Genomic DNA, 19,502 nt, shown 5'->3' on the forward strand with positions numbered 1-19,502 from the left:
TCTGTTATTGAAAACTCTGCAAGCAAATAGCACACAGACCTTACCAGTAAAGACACAGGCAAAGAAGACCCTGGCAACTGAGCTTGTTTGTGGCCTTTGTCACTAGGTCACCCACCTTGCAGTAATATCAAAGTATCAAAGTATAATATCAAAGTATCTCCAGTGACTGGTACACAAACCTGCGTGCTGTTTCAGCTTTTATGGTGGGTGTGAAACGACTGCACTGATCATCTTTCCACTGCTCTGGAGACAGCTACACCATGGGTTCCTGAACTTACATCTCTGAAAGTGGACCTGACTTCTACTCCTGGTTTATGTGCTTGAGTGATGCATGAAATTAGACAGAAGATCTATTGCAAGGCTCTCCAATCATATTAATATTTCAGTCCAGATTCTTCTAGTAGAATTGCTTAGCTGCTTTCTAGCCATTTCTCTTTACATTTCATGCTAAGCACTGTCTTTTCCAGGTTAACATGGAAGCATTACAATTATAACTGGCATTTTGGAAAATGGAAAGTATAGATTAATTAAGCACATACCACTTGTTTGGTGTAAAAAAATCAGTTACCAGGTTAATCTGTCCAACCAACTTTTGCTAAACTCCCTTTGCACTGTTTTCAGTTAGTCTTTGATCAAAAACATGTTCTAAAGCCTTGCTGCTGCTGAGATCCTTTTTTTCTTGTTTTTGAAAAACAAGTAAGTTGTTCACTAATTTGTGGTTTTTCATAGGAGCATGTTTGATAGATTTACTAAAATCCCCTATGATTATGTGGCAGCAGTTTCAATATTCCTGAATATACATTGATTAAGTATTCTTACCCATTTAAATGATTACATTTCATCTGATATTCCTCTAGTGCTTGCTTCTCCAGGACTCTGGTACTTTTTGTTCCTCACAAAGGATTTTCAGATAGAGTAAATTTTGTGTTTTCTTACTGGAACAGATTTTCAGTTGATCATACAGAGAAAATTACCTGTACTTACAGCAAATGACACTCCTGTGCCTTGCAATATACTACAAACTGTTGGTTAATAAAACTTCATTATGGAAAATGTGTCTTTTTGTTTTCTCTTGCTAACATAGATTAGCACCTTGTGGTTCATGCCAAGTAAGAAGTAATGAATAGACTTGCAGACAAGCCACTACTGAATTAACACTGTCTTTTCCAGTTTGCTTATCCTTCCAGTCAGCTTAATGTACCTTAATGACTTGTCTCCTTCCAGTTTTACTGAGAGTTTCACCTTAAAGTCAGTATTTTTGCTCATGTAATATGGGTACCCTCTGCCAGAATGACAATGCTCCCTGTCCTTCCTTGCCTCTCTGCACATTTATATTAGAGAAAGAACTTTAACTTTGTCTGATAGTAACTTATCTTTTTTTACAATGGTTTTACCACTTTTTTCTTCTTTTTGTATGAAGGAAAACTTTTTTAACAGTTTCATTTGGCCTGGAAGAAAAAAAAAATCACACCAATACACTTTGCTGGGCTATAAAACCAGCTGACTCCCCCATGAATTTGAGAATGGTATTGGACAAGCTGTGATCTGATCATTGCTGCACAGTGAGGACAGTAAAGAGCATTGGGAAATTCTTTCTGGTTCCTGGGTGATGGGGGATTTACTTTAAATGTAATGGTACCAGAATAGATTGTTACTGAACAATATGAGATCTCAGAGGTGAAGATGTGATTATCGACCCCCAGCTGCCTTTCTGCACTGTACTCATCTGAATCTCTGCATGGACAACACACTGAGATGCATGCACGCAGCTGTTTCTTAAAGTTGAGAAAATATACACCTGAAAATGCTCAATTAATTTTCTGTGTGAGACAAGTTTAACAAGTGCTATGTGATTTTACAGTAATAAACCTGGTATTTGGGATGATCCTGTAAATGTTGATATAAAATTTTATTAAATCTCTTCTATATTGCAATTAAAGGAAAGATGAAGTGCTTTGCTGTAATAATTTTACAGTCTTTCTGGGTGTATTCAGCTACCTATTGAAAAGAAAAACTAATTTGGACTACTTTGCTGAAGATGGTGAAGATTTTTGTTTCATACAAGTAATTATAAATTGTAAATTGGGATCGACACAAAACTACAATAACTTCATCTGATTTTCAGATACTCTTGAAAGATGTGAAAAGCTTGAAAACAGTCATGGATCTGCTGCTCTGCAATGCAAGTTGCTTTTTAAAAAAGCATACATATTCCCTCTTGATATTTATAGAGAGGAATGCTGGCAAATAAAAAATTCAGTATGAAAATCATCAAAGAAAAGAAAAAAGAACTGGTATGCTGACAGAGTATTTCAATGTATAAACCCTACTGTGTTATGCAAAACCAGTCCAGTGTTATATTTAATTTAGGATCTCTGTCCAGCTTGTGTAGGACTAAAAAAACTTTGATAGGATTGTCAAAACAGCCTTTTTTTTGGTATGGGATGCCTGTTTTAACTTTGCATGATAACACTGGGAAATCAAATATTGCTGTTTTTTAAAAAAGTCCATTGCCATTTTATAAGATCAGTGTTGACTCAAACACCCCAAAAATCTCTTGATTTTGAAAGCTTTTTCTTTTAATTTTTACAGCACAAAATATAAGTATGAGAGCAAGGAATTGGTGATAGAATTAAGACAGAATTAAATTCAGATATAAAAAATTATTTGGCTTAGATTTGGGCATGAGCTATAGAGATACACTTTTATGCTAAAGAGTGAACACTAATATGAAAGTACACACAAAACACAGTAAAATGTAAACAAAAATTGTCTGAGGAAAAAGAAATACCTTTCCTTGCTCAAAATGCAAATCTATCATAAGAAGATTTGGCATAAGCATTCTACAACCCCACAAAGATCATACACAACAAAATGGTGACTGGGCAGTCATGACTGTCCATCATCTTGAGAAATGATTAAAAAAAGAAGAATAGCTAAAACATAAAATGAAGGACAACTAGTTTACAGAAAACAAAGGCTGAAGAATACTTGCCAGAGGAATCCGCTCGAAAACCAGTCCTGGGCAGCACTTGTTCTGAATAGGAAAATGGGGAATTAAAGGTGAAATACATTTCTCAAGTTATTTATAAGATGCAGCATCAATTTCTCTGCTCTGTTTTGAATTATTAAAATGCATTTTCTATTTTTTCTTGAAATGTTGTTTTCTCCTCCCCTCCTTTTTTACTCTCCATGTGGTACATGTACATATTCCTGCTAGACTGAGACCTCCCTGGCCATTTCTGTGCAAAGGGAAAAAGATGGTGACGTCGCAATGTTTCTCTAACACAATGTATGTTCTGATGAAGATAAAACTTTTAGTTTGTTTAAACTGTGAAAAATAGTGACAATATTTGTGCTTATTCAAGTACAGCAATAAAAGGGAAAGTTTAATGGTGTGTTTGGATGACTTGACTTCAGGTGGCTTGACCCCTGCTTTCATACAACTCCACTGCAGTCTCTTTTATCATCCAGATGAGGAAGATTTTTCCAGAGGGATGTATGTTGCCAATAAGAACAACTGATTGTAGATGAAGGGAAATGAATGTAAATCCCTTTAACATACTTTATATGCAGGTAGTTTCAAAGTATTTGTATTTCACTATATGAAGTGCAGCAATTAACTGTCTTGTTCTCATATAAAACTGCTTTGCTTGCATTAGAGGAATCTGGATGAGTCCATAGCTGAATTCAGTCATGGTTCTTTTGCTAATTTTGAAATATTCTGAACAAGAATTTCTGTTTTATTATTTTGGCAGCACCCAGAGTAAATTGCAAAACATTCCAAGCCAAAGGGGATTTCTACTGGCCTACACACAGCAAAAGGCCAAATCAGGTATCCCCTTTATGTGACTCTAAACATGAATATCATACCATGCATGTTTCATACTCTAAAGGAGGTAAGGTCTTTCACAACAGCATTTGTAGAACAGTGATGCAACCTATGAGTATATACCATCTTCCTAAGACAGAAGGGTGTGGTAAAAGACATAATAACAGCATTTCTTCTGTGGGAAGCTGTGTACCACTTTGAAAGAGTTTAGACTAAAGCCACCTGCCTTCTGGTGGACTGTCTCCTAAAGGCAGCATAGGCTGCAATGGCAGCAGCTGAGTGAATTAGAGCTCTCGAGATAAAACTGAACTGGTTGTTGGAGGGCAAAGGTACCTTCCAAAAGGCAGCTCCCAAGAATGGAGATGTCTTAAAAATTTTTGATAAGGATGTTTAGATAACAGCCTTGACCTGTCTAAATCCAGGTCAAGGGGACATCAGTTTGGATTTGGTGCTCCTGTTGCATTTCTGTTTACTGTCTATGTTGAGTTGTGTTATGTGGGCAATGCTGTTTGACTTCATAGGTGGCTGCATGCCTTTACGTTGATGGTTAAAGGAGACAATTACTTCATGCACTATAGATTTTGTACAGTGATTTGGGAGACATGTTATCTAAATGTAAAATATTGCACCAGCACAGCTCTTGAAAACCAAAACCTTTGAAACTGATGCTGATCCACTGCAAACTTGGAGAAATGATTTTTTTTATTCAGAGGCTTTCAAGATTTTAATAGAACTCTTAAAAGAGACAAAATGATTTCAATGTAGAGAAAGCAATTTCATCTTGATAGTCTTAATAAACTTTTAGGTTTGAAGGTACACAAGCTTTTTCTCTTGGTCACTCAGCTAGAATTGCTCTTTGGAGCTGCTGTAAGATTGGTTCATTCTGTTTCCCTTTCTACTTGCAGTCACTCTAATATCACCCAGAACTGTCCTCAAGCAGCAAAGTGAAGGAATCATCACCATTCTCAAACTGTGACCAATTAGGGAACAACTTGCTGTGTTGAGACAGACAGCCACATATTTTAAGTAAGTTAGCAGTGTCCTTTTTTGGGAACTTATTTGTGGTCAAGCCAAAGTGCCTGTCAATGAGGTGGTTTCCTTCAAAGCTAACCTCATGAAGTCCGATATGGCTTTTGTTCCTTTGCCTTGCAGAACTTCATGTAGATTATCACAGTGCTAATCATCTTGTAATCAACCTAGCATGTGTTTCCACTGTAGTTTAGGAATTCACACACATGAAAATAGGAACTGTGCTATGCTGAAGATGCTGAGCCAAGTCCTAAAGTTTTTAAGTGTCTGATCACCAGAAAGATAAACCTAGGTGCAGATTTGTGGTTTTGGTAACCTTAGCAAAGCAATGTTCATATTAAGAAGAATCTGCTGTCAGCAGTATGGATCTCTGTGCAGTACATGTAATTGTGATAGTGTCACTGACACTTTGGAAAGCAAATATATCCTCTAAATAGCTGTGCTCATTTGACAAGCAAACTGTTAGCAAATACTAGAAAACTTCAAAGAACCTTTAACAGAGGGGAAGGGACTGAATTAGCACTGTCTCCATCTGTCAAATGCAGGCATAGGTAGTTTTTTTTCAAAACTCACCTAATTCTGTTCTCAGAGACCCTACAGAAAAGCAACTTCCAACAGCAGAGGAAGCACTGCTGGGCCTGGTCCTCAGCTGGACAGAATGCATGTCATTTGTGCACATCCTGGTGCCTTCTATCTGCTAAGGATAAATTGAGCTGGCACTTTTACCAGAATACTTTGTTTTATAGAAACAAAGATCTTTGTTATACAGAAACCTGTCAATTAGGTTTATAGGAAACTATCTTTACACAAGGCAATTTGCAACTTTTCATTTTAATATGTTAGATATCCTGCCTCCACCTCATAGGAAATGAGATAGAAGAATGAAATTTTGGAGAGGTCAGGGCAAAGAGACAAGTCTACCCAACACTGGCACCAGGAAGAGGCATTCATAATGCTGAAAGTTTTAAAATGATGACATAAGATTTCTGCATTCTCCCTATGATGCCTTTTTGGTTGAACTTCTGCAGCTGCATTGCCATGAGTATTTGTAATCTTTCATGTGAAATAGGAATGAAGTGCTTCCAAAGTAGCGCTTGAAGGTATTATAAAATACTTGTTAAATTCACTGATTTAATTTATTAGTTCAGCTAACCTGTCCTAGAAACAAGAATCAGGAAAGTAAAACTAAGAAATCTTCTGAACTGCTGTTTGTATATATTAAAATAAATCTCCACCATGGTGATGACTCCCTGTACTCTGGAGAATGGGGATGCAGATCTGGGGGTTGAAAGTAGATTCCTTCCAACCCAAACCATTCTATGGCAATCATTCTATGAATCTATGCATAGTCGATGAATGCAAAGTCAAGATTAACTTTGCTATTAGAAGACAGAACAGTAAAAATCTTGCATACCTGCCTTCTTGTTTAGTCTAAAATAAACTACCCTAATAGATTTATTTCATTTTCACTCATTCATTTTAAACTGAAAACTGTAAAATATTTGTGAAAGCAGGCAAGCAATAAACAAGACCTGGGACATAATCCTGATTTATATGAAATCAATGGTGAAAATAGCAGGATTCTTTGCTGCCAAGATACAGCCACAGGAGCCAAATTCACCCACAGCATGACACAAGGGTATTTTTATTTACACCAGTGGAGCCATTGGTATTCTCTGGAAAAAGAATTATGCTGATATTTGATAATATTTTTTCTATATTCTGCTGTTTTCTGGATCAGTCTTTGCTGAATGCTAAATACATGGAACAAAACTAGCACAAGGGAACATCTGTATTTCAGCAACTCAGTACTAGCCACGCTTCAAGTAAATAGGAGTTTCACAAGTGAGAATGAGTGTGATTATGCTGCAATGTCCTTTCCAAAGCTGTACAAGCAGCAGTTTGCCACAGCTCATAGGCAATGCAGCACACACTTGTGTCATGCACCTGTGGCCCACTCCCCTATGCCTACAAGTCAGTTCTCTTAAATTTTTACCTTGACTCTTAAGTACTTTGCAGATCAAAATCTATTTGTATACCTTTTTGTAAAGTGTAAATTGTTAAAGAGAAAGAAATACTGCATCTTCAACACCACCATCAGCTGTAAAACTGACACTTCATATTAGCAGAGGTCATTAGGGACCTACTTTGCAATTCAGCAATCAAATCATTTTATATCCATAGTACTCTGATGATTATACACTCATAATTCCATTTAAAAGTGCTTTTGGTTTCACTGTCAGATCATATAAGCAACAAATCCATTTTGTCATGGTGAGTAATTCTTGCTGCAGTAATGAACAATACAAAACCATTTGCCATTAGTCTGCTAACTTTCATCTCCTTTTATTGTATATCATCTTTTATTAAAAAGGGTTATATTAATTTAATAATATAAGTTCTTAGACCATCTCCAAGCTGTTGCTTAGGGCAGCAATAGACGCAAAGAAAACACCAACATAGACTGTTTGGAAATTGCTTTGAGAAATTCCCTTCCTACACCTCAGTGGTTCACACTCTAGTTCAAGAAGTCGTTTGATGATAATAATCCTTACCTAGCAATTTCCCAATACTTTTATTTACTAAGTGAAGGCAGGCATGACTTACTGACATAAAGGGCACTAACTGGTGAACAGAAATATTGAAGGATATGGTAAACTGAGTGCACAGAAGATTTAAAAGTAGAACCTGAATTTTTAGTTTACAGTCCCAAACCCTTCACCTATACAAAACCCCCTTTATATAATACTTCAGAATACTATGTATTTAGTGCTATCATACTTCTGCATATATATGCAACTGTGCACAGATGTGTATGCATAGATATGTTAAAGCACCGTAACTAAAATACGGTTTATTTTTAAGCTAAAAATGAGTAAAAATAGGAAAAAATGTTAGAGGCAAATTTTCTTTTGTCAGGAAAACACTATCTGAAAAAAAGTGGTAGTACTAATTATGTGATAAATTTCCTTCAATTTTCAATATTTTCACTCTTTAATTTTTAACCGTAGCTCTTTAGCCATCAAGCACTGGCAGGGAAATTCTGCTTAGCTGTAGACTATGCCATAAAGCCCCTCAGGTGGTCATGAATTCAGTGCTAGACATAATATTTTTTTTTTATATTCCATGAGTATCAAATTTAGGAAACTCTGATTTCCTTAGTATTTTTCTGCAAGACTTGTATTTTTGTGGTTACACATTATGGATGGGTATACTGCTGTCTGACAAATCTTTCCTACTTTAGTGCATATCTGTGCTGAAAACCTGGAGTGATGTTCCAGAAGAAATGTAGCCTGTGAATATGAATTGAAAGGTTTGTCTGTGACCCTTACAGAAAGGTATCTGTAAGTCTGCCAAAGAATATACCTTATTATGTGGAGGCTAATTATTCAAACACATTTGTGATTTACGTATTTCACAGATGTTGGTGAACTTTGCTTTTTTGTTATTTTGCAATTTTTTAAAATCTCTATCAGTAAAAAGAATGCATTGCATAAAACAACTGATAGATTTGAAAGGGACTTGAGAAATTCAAAATACTGTTGTCAGAGGAGAAAATAACATGGGAGATTTTGAAGAAAGTAACCTTTGTCCTTCCAGCTAAAGGTAGAACTGTAATTGTTCAGATTTCACTTTTAATGAGAGCTTATCACTGGCTTATCTCATTCTTCCTACTGGCATTTCTGTGTCACATAATCAGCCTTGTCTACCACACTAACTGAAGGACAAATGTAACCCAATCAACATAAAAAAATGTTAAATTTTGCCTCTTTCCTTAGAGGAACATAACCTCAAATTTCTATTATAACTAGAGAAATATTATGGCATTATGATTCCCAACAGCTTTGTGACTCCTAGTTGACTAATGTCTGCCTATGGGGATGTCTGAACAAAGTTTTTATAAACTGTGGATTTACAATAAACAGAGTTCAATATAAAATATAAGACATGATAAGGAGAATTTAGAAATAAAAAAATTAAAATTCAGGTGAATGAGGTCTCCTAATGATAACTCAAGGGCTCCAGTTACAGCTGTAATAATCTGGTGCATATGAAGTCATAATTTTTTCATTAATTGGAAATTCCTGATCTGATATTCCATTTTCTACCTTCTGTACCTAAACTGGTCATTAGGAGAGTCACACTGCTACTTACAATAGAATAGTTTCCATAAGAAAAAAGGAGAGAAAGGTTTTGCTTTGTATTAATAGTAGAACAGAATAAATTAAAAAGTATCCAGTTGAGAAAATTACATCACAGCAGAAAGTTAGGTATCTTCATCATACAGAAGAAAAAAAAAGAGATGGGGGAAGAGAGTAAACAAAAAATACCTGAAATCCAAAACAACAACAACAAAAAAACCCCAACAAAACCAAAACAAACAAACAAACAAAAAAACCCCAAAACCAAACCAGAGAGGCAAAGTAAAGAAAGAAAGCATGAACCAACTTCCCACCTTTGCTCTTAAGCAGTTGTTTAGATGATGTGGTAGTCTCCTCAGTGGAAACCCCTTATGCTCCTTTTTTATTTACTTGGAGCTTTGAGCATAAGTGATAGGTGACAGCAGAGCTGGGTGACAGCTAAGACAGAAGAGCTGACAGGTAACAGCTGACTCATGACAAATAATTTTTAAAGGTACTATGACTTCCAAAATAGAGTTGCACTCTGTTTTTGTACTAATGCATCATTTGATTGCCTCTATGGAACTATTTCCCATACAGAAGTGGTAGTGCTTTGCAATTCATATGTAACCATTACAAACTGAAATCTTCCCATCACACAGGATCTTTCAGGTTCTTCAAGTTCCTTAGGTAGAAAAACATTTCTGTAGAATGAAAATCATACTTTCTCATTGAGACTTCCTGCTTGCAACCCTGTTCTTGCTACCATTAGGTAGGGATGAGCTAGAGGCAACACATTGGTCTAATTCTTGCTCTGCTTTGAGTCATGTTCCTTGTGCTCCTCACTGAACTACCTTGTTTTTCATAACTTGCTTCACTCCCTCTCTGATTGGGAAGCAGGAGGCTTTTATGAGGCCTTGGTGAGTGTTGACTGTGAGGAAACCCTATGATAAAGGCTCTGTAGAAATTCAGAGCTATAGAAGTACAAAAATCAACTGTTTAATAACACGGTCTCACAGTGAGAGAAACAAAAATTTAGCACTATCTCTTTATTTTTGAATTTTCCAGATCATGATTGTTCAGTTCTCTGCTATATTTTTAGAAGATGAAGATGAAAAGAAGGTCTTGCCAGGAGATAAGACAAACTTGCTTTGAGATAAGTACTTAAAAAACCAAAATAGTTGAACTTTTCCTGTGCACTTTTAGGGCATGTTCTTCCCAAAGATTACCAACCTGACACTGCCATATGGTAGGAAACAGTGTTGTCTTGAAACTCTCCCTCCTATATACTCAAGTTAGATGAGAATTACTTGACTCAGTAATGGATTTCCTTCCTGTTGTTCCCAGCTTCAAGAAGCAGGACAACTACGTAGTGCTAAGGCTTGACAAATTAAATTTGCTAAAATGTATACTTATGGAATTCATGAAAAAAAAAAATGTCAGGGAGAATAGAGATCTTCTGAGGCAGCTATTTATAAATAAGGGATATGAATGCAGACAAGACCTGGTTGGAAACTGGTGGAATCAAATCTTAGAGAAAATGTTGAGGGGATAGTGGAGAAAGAAGATAAGAAATTTAAGTTTCCAGGATTAGCTGAAAGATGGGACACTGATCAAAATCTAGGATAAAGTTACTGCAGTCTTGCTTTTCATTTCTTTCTTATTGTGGGCCTAGCAGCTTCACTATTTTTAATTATTTGTTTTTCTAGGCAGCTGGCTGAAAACATCTCACATGCAGTTTCCAGTTGCCTTTTGGACAGAACTCAAATGCAATTATACCATTAAAACACAGGCTTAGATGCTCTTCCTATTGTAAAGCATATACAACACAGTAGATCATATAAGTAAAAGACAAGAGTTCATGCTGGTCAAAGAAGTACTCAGAAAACTTGAAGAAAGCACCCATGAATACTGATTGGTGTAATATATCCTGTAATGTAGTATATAAACTTCTGGCAGGTAAGTGAATCTTTGTAGTTGACATCAGATCTATATTCCCACAGTTTCATGAAGGGCACACATGGACCAAGTGTAGATTTGGGATCAGGCTGAAAGAAAATGCCATATAAATATTTATGTCATATATCCATATGGCATTTATAATATTTTCTTAATTGTCTCACAAAGGTATCTGTTCCAATGTAGGAAGTCTGCACTCTTGGCCTAATGACTTTAACTACAGAAGATGGTTCTGACTGTTGAGTGGAAAGATTTTTGTTAGACTACATAACTTCTAAAAGTAATTGATATGGGAAATGATTATTTGCAAAGGGTTTTCTGTTTGTTAGACCTCTATACAAAGCCAAGACTTTTTTCAGTAGAGGTTCTGAACTACATAAAATAATTTCTAACTATGGAATGGATTATTTTCCTTTTGATTTATCATATACCCAATTCTATCACTTTGGGGAATAATATTGCAGTTCAAGCAAATGTTTTTATTTATTTATATACTAGTCTAGGCCTTAAGAGAAAGTGAAAGAGGGGAGATGCCTGAAAACTATTTCCAATCTTTGCTCAAAAATAGTCCTACTTCTTTCAAACCTACCTGGCCTACTCCACACAGTATCCTGATCCGTACTTCAGTGAGTTTTAAAATTTCAAAAATTATAGTCTCTTTTTTGTACATTGTCTTGGGAATACCAGCCAACATGGACTACATGGTGTTTGTAAATATACTAGAAAGTTTAGTTTCTATCCCTAACAGTTTATAATTGAAGAGTAAATACTTTTTTTACAGGGGTCTAAGTAAGATCTCAAATCCATATTTAGGGTGAGTAAGATACCTGATATTCCTCAAAGAAGTCAGCAGTTTATTTAAGTACATAGAGTTAAATAAAACATTAACTGTCTCCCTCAAAAAAAAAATCTGTATTATGGAAAGTGAGTTTTAGGATGACAATCTATATTGAAAAGTGTTCTCCTAATAGGATCAGTGTGGCAGAAGATGGTGGCACTGGGCACAGTGGCAAAGAACTGAGGAATATGACATGCAGCTTTGAGAATAGATCGGGTTTTACTTGGAGTTGATGTAAAATGAACTCTGGTGTTCCTCCAGAATATCCATTCTTGTGGGGACTGGGAATACCAAAGCCAAAGAGGAGATGCTGATGCTGCAACTGATGTATAGGCCAAGGCCAGTAAGAATGGCATTAACCCAGTGTTGGGGACCATAATGTATTTCCTTCAGACTACCCCTTTGCATACAGAAGAAATGTGAACATGCCAGGTCTCTGGGCCTAATGAATATTAATGGACTGCTCTGAATCAGCTCCAATATTTTATGTGTCATTTTTAGCATATTTTGGTCTGTAGGCTCAAGGGTTCCACAAAATGAATTGAAAAGTAGCATATGCAAGCAATGGCAGTGGAAGATTTGGAATGGAAGCTTTCAGTAAAAATGTAAATTAAAAATAATTTAAAAATTTTATCTTAAGTGCAAATGCTGAAGACAATTTAGAACAATATTTTTAGCTAAAATGTTCTTTACAAAAAGTGTAAATAAGTCTAAGCCCTTTTATTCTTACTGTCAAAAATATGGGCTATATTTTCAAAAACATGAGAAATTAAATCAAGATGAGCATCTCAATGGGTCAGTACTGTTTTGTATAGGCCTTCAAATAGTACTTCATGCTATGGGTTACTTTCTAACTTCCAAGGGCAATGTGAAAACTTATTAAAGACATTTTATAAAAACAAATACATTTGAAATTTCTTTAAAAAAATGTCACTTTGAAGTGAAAGTAGGTGAAACTCTTTTTTTTCTCATTGATAAATTCCCATCTTCCTTTTGGTTGACTATAAAGGAAAAAAACCACAGTAAAATGTGGTGGGACATATACTGTGCTTCACCAAGGACATAACAGTCAAACTGGGAAGATTAAAAATATACGGAAAAAACACCTATGAAAGTCAAATATGAGAATCTAGGTAAGATTAAGAAAATATGCAAGTGTACAATTTTTGAAACATTTACAATAGCCTCTATTTACTGGAAAGAAATATAGTTTCTTTAAACTACAAAAGATAATTACAGAAAATCATGTAAACAGTGACACATTCAAAGGCAAAATTTCAAATACTAAATAGCCAGCAGGGTTAAGAGAGCTTTCACTTACGCCTACTTTCATAAATAGCTCTTGATTTCTCATACAGCTCATATGGGTCAGGTTTTCGTGGATCAAAGGCCTCTGTTGAATCAGGAAATGAACTCCTGTGAAGAGTGGGTGGATAGGGAATATTCTGTGGCATAGCTGGAGCAGACACACTTGTTTGAGGGCTGCCTTGATTCTCCCATCGTTCCATCATCTGGAATAAAAACAGAGAGAATAAAAATGAAGTTTTGCAAAAACTGTGGCTTCCTCAATGAGACCAAAGGCAGTGATTTTTGTTGAGGATGTGTTTTGTAAAATTATTAAATCTATTTGCTCCCTTTTGAATGAAAGGTGTGTCTTGTGCTGTTTATAAAGTGACTTGGTTAAATTTACTCCTTAATTTGCTGCTTATGGCAAGATGCAACCTTTCTCAGGTAAGATTATGCCCAGCATTACCTCTGAAGCATGTGGAGTGCCTCTTACAGAATGTGCTGAGCTACTGGAAATTATTTGCTACAAGTAGAAATTGCTAAAGGTAGAATCTGCGAGTTTGTAAAGACACAATTATTAGATTAGTCAAAATACATAACATACATGAAGGTAGTGCTTAACAAAGAAAGGACAGACTGTGTAGCAAGTGAATGACCTCAATGCTGTATTTTCTGAGAATACATGAAAATAACTATCTGCCCAGGGAGAATGAGATAACCGTAATTGGGAGCAGAATTTACAGCTCCAGCTGAAGATTAAAAAAAAAAAACAAAATCAAAAGAAAATCAAAACAAATCAAAACCTAAGAGAAAATTATTACAGCACGTATTCAACCATCTAGTGTTCCAAAAAACCCACTAAAGTGGCATTACACAACCAAGCACAGGATAAGGCTTTCAACTCTTCCAGGGCATTTACAGGAAAGCCTACAACAGCCTATTGTCTATGCATGAAAGACACCTCAGTTCACACTTTCTTCAAGACTGTCTTTAGCAGTCTTACATGTACATCAAGCTTGAAGATATAATAGGCTGTGCAAAAGAAGGCTTGAGGATCTGCTTTTTTATTTTTTGAAGAAGTTGGCTACTAATCAAATTGCATTAGCAAATTTCTTTGAAGAGCCTAAATTAAACAAAACACAAATGTTTATCTCAGGAAATGAGTACTTAGCTATTCCTATAACCCCTCCTGAGGACAAGGGTGGTAAAGCCTCTGGAACAGTGTATTCTCACACAGAACCCAACAATGGCAATTACAGAAAAAAATGCCTCTTGGAAACAAACTGATCTGTAATTAAATTCCACTGACTTATATTGTTGTATCAGTGAAGCTTTATCAAAGATGATTGCAGGTTAACAGTGAGCTTGCTCTACAAATTCTGTGACTCTCGTTTGTCTTTAGTTCCTTGGTTTCAGAAGGTGTTTGGGTCAGCAGGTAGGCTTTACTCTCTGTTCTGATGATTAATAGCATCAGGCTTTTTTCACACCAGGTATGTGTGGACTATAGATGTTTTAGTGTCCTCCTGGTGAATATGCTGAATAACTATCCTGCTGCATATCCCAGGTGATCTGACCTTCTTAGGCTCTTAAGAAAAATTGATTATAGATATTGGCCTAATTATTTTACAAAGTATTATTATAACTCAAGATGTGTTCCTGTCAGAATTTCAGCAGTAAGTAGGGCTGGTTCATTCAAAACTATAAGTATATACATTCTGTGCAATACAATGGGATATGGAAATACCTGAGTTGCCATTGAAATAGCTCAGGAATTTACCTTGGGTACCTTCAGGCACTCCTTGCACCAAGATAAATTTATCTTCTGCAAATAATAGTCCTTTAGGTAAATTAGCCTGTGTGGTAAGTCACATGAACAGCACAGCACTACTTCTGACAGCCCTAGAGAAATTACCTCCAGTAGCTACAAACACACATACATTATATAATTGCATTATGGAACTGTAAATTCAGAGGTCTCTAGAAACACACCTGATTATGACCCCTATGTCTAAATAGGAAAGAAGAACTAGGCTCAATTCAAGCTCCTTATGATGAAGGAAATTACCAGAAAAATATCTATAGGCTTTACCTTCCCTTAGGAATCTAAAAGAAGAGCACAAGCCAGTGAAACCAAACTATCTTATCATTATGAAGATGAAAGACATGCCAGGACATGTTTGTCTAGAAGTGAAAGATTCCTAATTTCTTGGAAAGTGCTGGGGAAATAGATCACTTACCTCTTTCAAAATGCGAAACCAGAGAAAATTAAAATACTCAGAAAGATTTTAAAAAAGAAAGGAAAATATAATTATCTTTGATGAGCAAACTTTACCCTGGAGAAAGGACAGGAAACTGAAGATCAATTGACAAAACCCTACTGCATCCCTCTCATATGTCTAACTCTTGCTTGCTGGTTAGCTCTAAATCTTCAAGTGTTAAATTCAATCAGCTAAATAAGCAGATAAACAGAAGGGGAATTATATCTCCCAAACCCACAGCAACTAATTAAACAGTTGACTAGTTTTCAGTAATGGAAGTTATCAGAAAAGAAAGCACTCTTGAAAGTAAGGACAGTAGTGAGTGCAGGGCATCAAATCCAAATTGGGGCAATGGTTTGGTGACATTGCTCATGGTCATTTTGCACTAATATTATACATGATATACATATATAAGATATACATGATATACATTGGAAAGATCTGTTACCCCAGGTTACTTTGTTTTCCTTTGCAGTTACACAGATAGAGGCTGTGCTGAGGTGTTGGGGAGGCTTTCTAAACCTTGGTTTCAATCTTATCTTCAGGCCTTGGACATGAGAAATTTATGTCTGACTATTTATCTAGTTAAAAGTGGTGACAAATAGAGGCATTCACACTATCTTAACTTGGTTAATCATTAGTGAAATGTCTTGCTGAGATTACTCCAAAATAGAGTATCTGTGAGCCTTCAGTCTGCCTGCAGGTACAGCACAAATGGTGCTATATTATTCTGCGAGCCCTGGTTTTCCTCACACCATTGCATGAAAAACTGCATCAACTCAGGCTGTTTTTCTGGCTCCTGATTATTGGCAAGTTCATTGAACATGAACTACCATACTGCTCATATAATGAAATGTTGCAGAAAATAATCAACAATAAATACACTGATATTTATATATTTGATGTGTACATAAAAGGCTAAGTATGGACAGGAGGAGGTCTTCAAATATGGATCTTTGACACCAAGCTATCTATTTCCTCACTTTTTATCTGAGATTAAAAGTTGAACAACCCAGCCTTTCAGGATTCTTAAACTGGTGAGAGCAAGCCAGCCTTTAATAATCTGATCTAGTCTCACAAGTGTCCTGCTACATAGATAAACAAAGCAACTTTTGCAATACTTATTCCAATATATTGTATACAGACTAACCTTTTACAGCAAAACCACCATAAGCTGAAGCAGTCTGACAAAGTTGCATCAGCTGATTAATTGCTATTTGTACTTGACAGGGTAGAAAAATTATTTTGGCAAAATGTAAGCGTGCCATGTTCCAATATGAGAATATGTAAAGTTGTTCAGATGAAATGCACTTCCTCTACCTGCTCCCCAGTAAGAAGGCTCTAAGACCTTTAAAAAGTATTGCTATTGTTATTCCCATTGCTCTTAGGAATCTTCAGGATCTATTTCCTCTACACACCCTTGTAGAGAATTAAGAATTACTCTGTCTGTAAAATGTCAATTAAAAAGCCAAATTAAAAAAAAAAAAACAAAGACAAAACAATCCCGTCTAACAATAAAACAATCCAGACAGCCAAAAATAGTAGCTCATGAATTCTTTTTATACTATGAATGTTGTCACAAATTCAAAATATTATATAATGTGGTGTCAGCAGTATAAACACAGTCATTGCTTCCAGTTTTAGAGTGGGAAGTCTTTACACCTTGGGTTTTACTGTCAAAATCACAGAAACAGAGGAAAGTAGATTAAAAAGCACCTCAGTTATCTTGCCCAAGATCTTATTTGAAGTGTGACTATTTGAGCTCTAGATCTCCTAATGTAAGAAAGAATAACAATAAACCAGAAAAAATGCATGTTGTTAAATACAAAGAATTTGCCAGCTAGAAGACTAGACTGGACTAATTTCTGCTGTCTTCTCCTCCAGAACTCTTATTTTTAAGCCACTACATTTCTGGTTCATGCCACCTATCTTAACATGATGGTTTTCCTTTTTCCAGACCACTTCTGGCAGACTCTGAGTCAACAGAGCTTATCAGGGAGGCCAGCCCTGGTGCTGTGTCACTTGGAGCTAGCTGGGGCACTGCTGAGAGGTGTCCCACGAGCTGGGAACGGGGTGGGCAGATGAAAGTCTACAGAAATTTGCTTTGCATGACAGCCATCTTATGAACTCAATGCATACAATTTTGAAAGGGAACTTACAGGCTTTGGAGTTTTCCATGGAGAAAAGAAACCTGAAATAAACAAAAAATAATGTTAGCAGTTTTTTTCTGATGCACAAAGAATGGAGGCTAAGTGGTGTCTACGCTCCCATTCTCATTCAGGTCTGCAGATAATATTGATAGATATGAAAATTCTCTACACACAAGGGGTGAAAACACAAAACACGAGGGATAATTTCTAAGAAAAATAGATAGAAATATATATACATACATATATATATATATACATACATACATATATATATATATACACATATATATATGTATGCAAGTAGAGCTATTGAGATCATTGCCATACTTAACAAACAGCATGGGATTAGGTTGAAATTAAAAGAACTAATCAAAAGGATTTCCAAATGTCTTGGTGGACATTGGATAAGACACCAAATGACCTGGTATTGATGTGTCAAATGCAGTCGCACCTTTAGGAAGAAGCATTCAGAACATCCCATCAACAAAACCTAATAATACAAGAGATTTTTTTAGAAGAAAAGCCTGAAGAAAAATAACTGTTTCATTAGTCTAGATAAGGTGGCCAAGTCTCAAGAGTATTGCTTATTTTGATATTGTCCTGGTTTTGGTCTTAGCAAGAAGTCATGCATGACTACCTCTTTTACACAAGTAGTTAGCTCCTTTTCCTTAGTTATTAAGTGATTGATAACTTGCTTCAGTGACTTTCCTAAATTTCAACTCTTGTAGCTTACAAATGTTTAAAACTCCAGATATGTCTTTTTCATAAAAGGAAATGGTTTGAAACACTCATTGAAAACACTGTTCCTATCTTATGCGGTACAATGGTAAAAATCTTTACAAAGTATTAAATAAAAAGAAGCCTTACAAAGGATATTAGCTTATATTTTTTAAAATACCAGCTTTCAACATAGCTTTCATTAAAAAAACTCATTCTCACTTTAATAGCAAGTTAAAAAAAATAGTCTGTGGACCTTCCTAGGTAAGATTAAAAGCGAATAACAGAGTTCATTTGTTTTGTCAGAAACAGAAATGGCGCTTAAAGTGAGATATCTAATAGGAGGTCTGCTCTTTCATTCAAAAAATTAATTCAGCTGAAAGAGTAGTACTGACTTCATTATTTCTTTTTCTAAAGTAAGTCTAAAAAGAAAATTAAAAATTATGAGAGCATTAGCATAGTATCTTTCTACAGAAAAATCACAACAGGAATTATATTTGAACATATATTTAAGATTTGTAGAATTCAGTGATAATGAGGTAATTTTTTCTGCCCTGATACATAATTAATTGTGACTGAGATATCTTGCAGTATAAAAGCACTTGAGCCATTTGTAGTGAAATACTGGCTACTTAGTAATGCTGATGTGCTTTATTTTAAAAAAAGGTCTATTGAAAAAAAATAATCCTGGAAAGTTTTATGTTTACTGACTCTAGAGTGCCAGGATAAAAACTTCTTTATTAACAAGTGGACAGATTTCTTTCCATCTGCAAACTCAAGCTGAGATAACAGCCATCCTTGATAGATCTGACTTGTACATCACTTTCTTTAATCAGTTTCAGTATTAAGGATTCTGTAGCAGAAACTTATTTAATAACTTATTGGATGGCAGATGGCTACCTTTTTATTACCCACTATTCTTCTGTACTGTTAATAAGAGTGAAAACTAAAAAGTACTTTCCTCTCTGAGCTAAAGATAAGACTAGAAACTTGCCCAAATCAACTTACTACCCTGATTGGTTGTTCAAAAAATACTGGTAGAGGAAATACTCCTTACCCATTGATACTGGTGCATCTCCCATAACTTACTGTCATGAAAAATTACTCCTGATTAAATGGAAAGGTCTTTTTTCTATATTTATTTACTATCTCCACCTAAAAATAAGTTATGCTGGAGATACCATAAAAATTTTACTATCAATTAAAAATATAATAAGTGTCTAAAAATCAAATAAACAATGTCATATACATCAAGTCAAGATTTTTTTAAGAAGTCCCTCAATTAAAAAAAAAAATCAATTATTCATTTAA

The 19,502-nt window shown here is 35.5% G+C and overlaps 1 protein-coding gene across 24 annotated transcripts in view; it reads right to left on the minus strand.

Annotated features, from left to right (window-relative positions):
• Positions 1-19,502, minus strand: part of MAGI2 (membrane associated guanylate kinase, WW and PDZ domain containing 2) — a 696,944-nt gene that overhangs the window by 71,573 nt on the left and 605,869 nt on the right. For 18 of the 24 annotated variants that reach the window (XM_077783658.2, XM_077783650.2, XM_077783655.2 and 15 more), the window contains 3 exons: positions 17,484-17,515; positions 13,101-13,290; positions 2,999-3,037 (listed from right to left, as the gene is read on the minus strand). In XM_077783658.2, coding sequence (XP_077639784.2) covers positions 2,999-3,037; positions 13,101-13,290; positions 17,484-17,515 — 261 coding nt within the window. The remainder of the gene's footprint in view (positions 1-2,998; positions 3,038-13,100; positions 13,291-17,483; positions 17,516-19,502) is intronic. The other 6 variants (XM_085569310.1, XM_077783652.2, XM_021528840.3 and 3 more) reach the window with 3 other exon arrangements.

Source organism: Lonchura striata, chromosome 1A (assembly GCF_050655825.1).
Source record: "Lonchura striata isolate lonStrDom1 chromosome 1A, ASM5065582v1, whole genome shotgun sequence".
Taxonomy (NCBI): domain Eukaryota; kingdom Metazoa; phylum Chordata; class Aves; order Passeriformes; family Estrildidae; genus Lonchura; species Lonchura striata.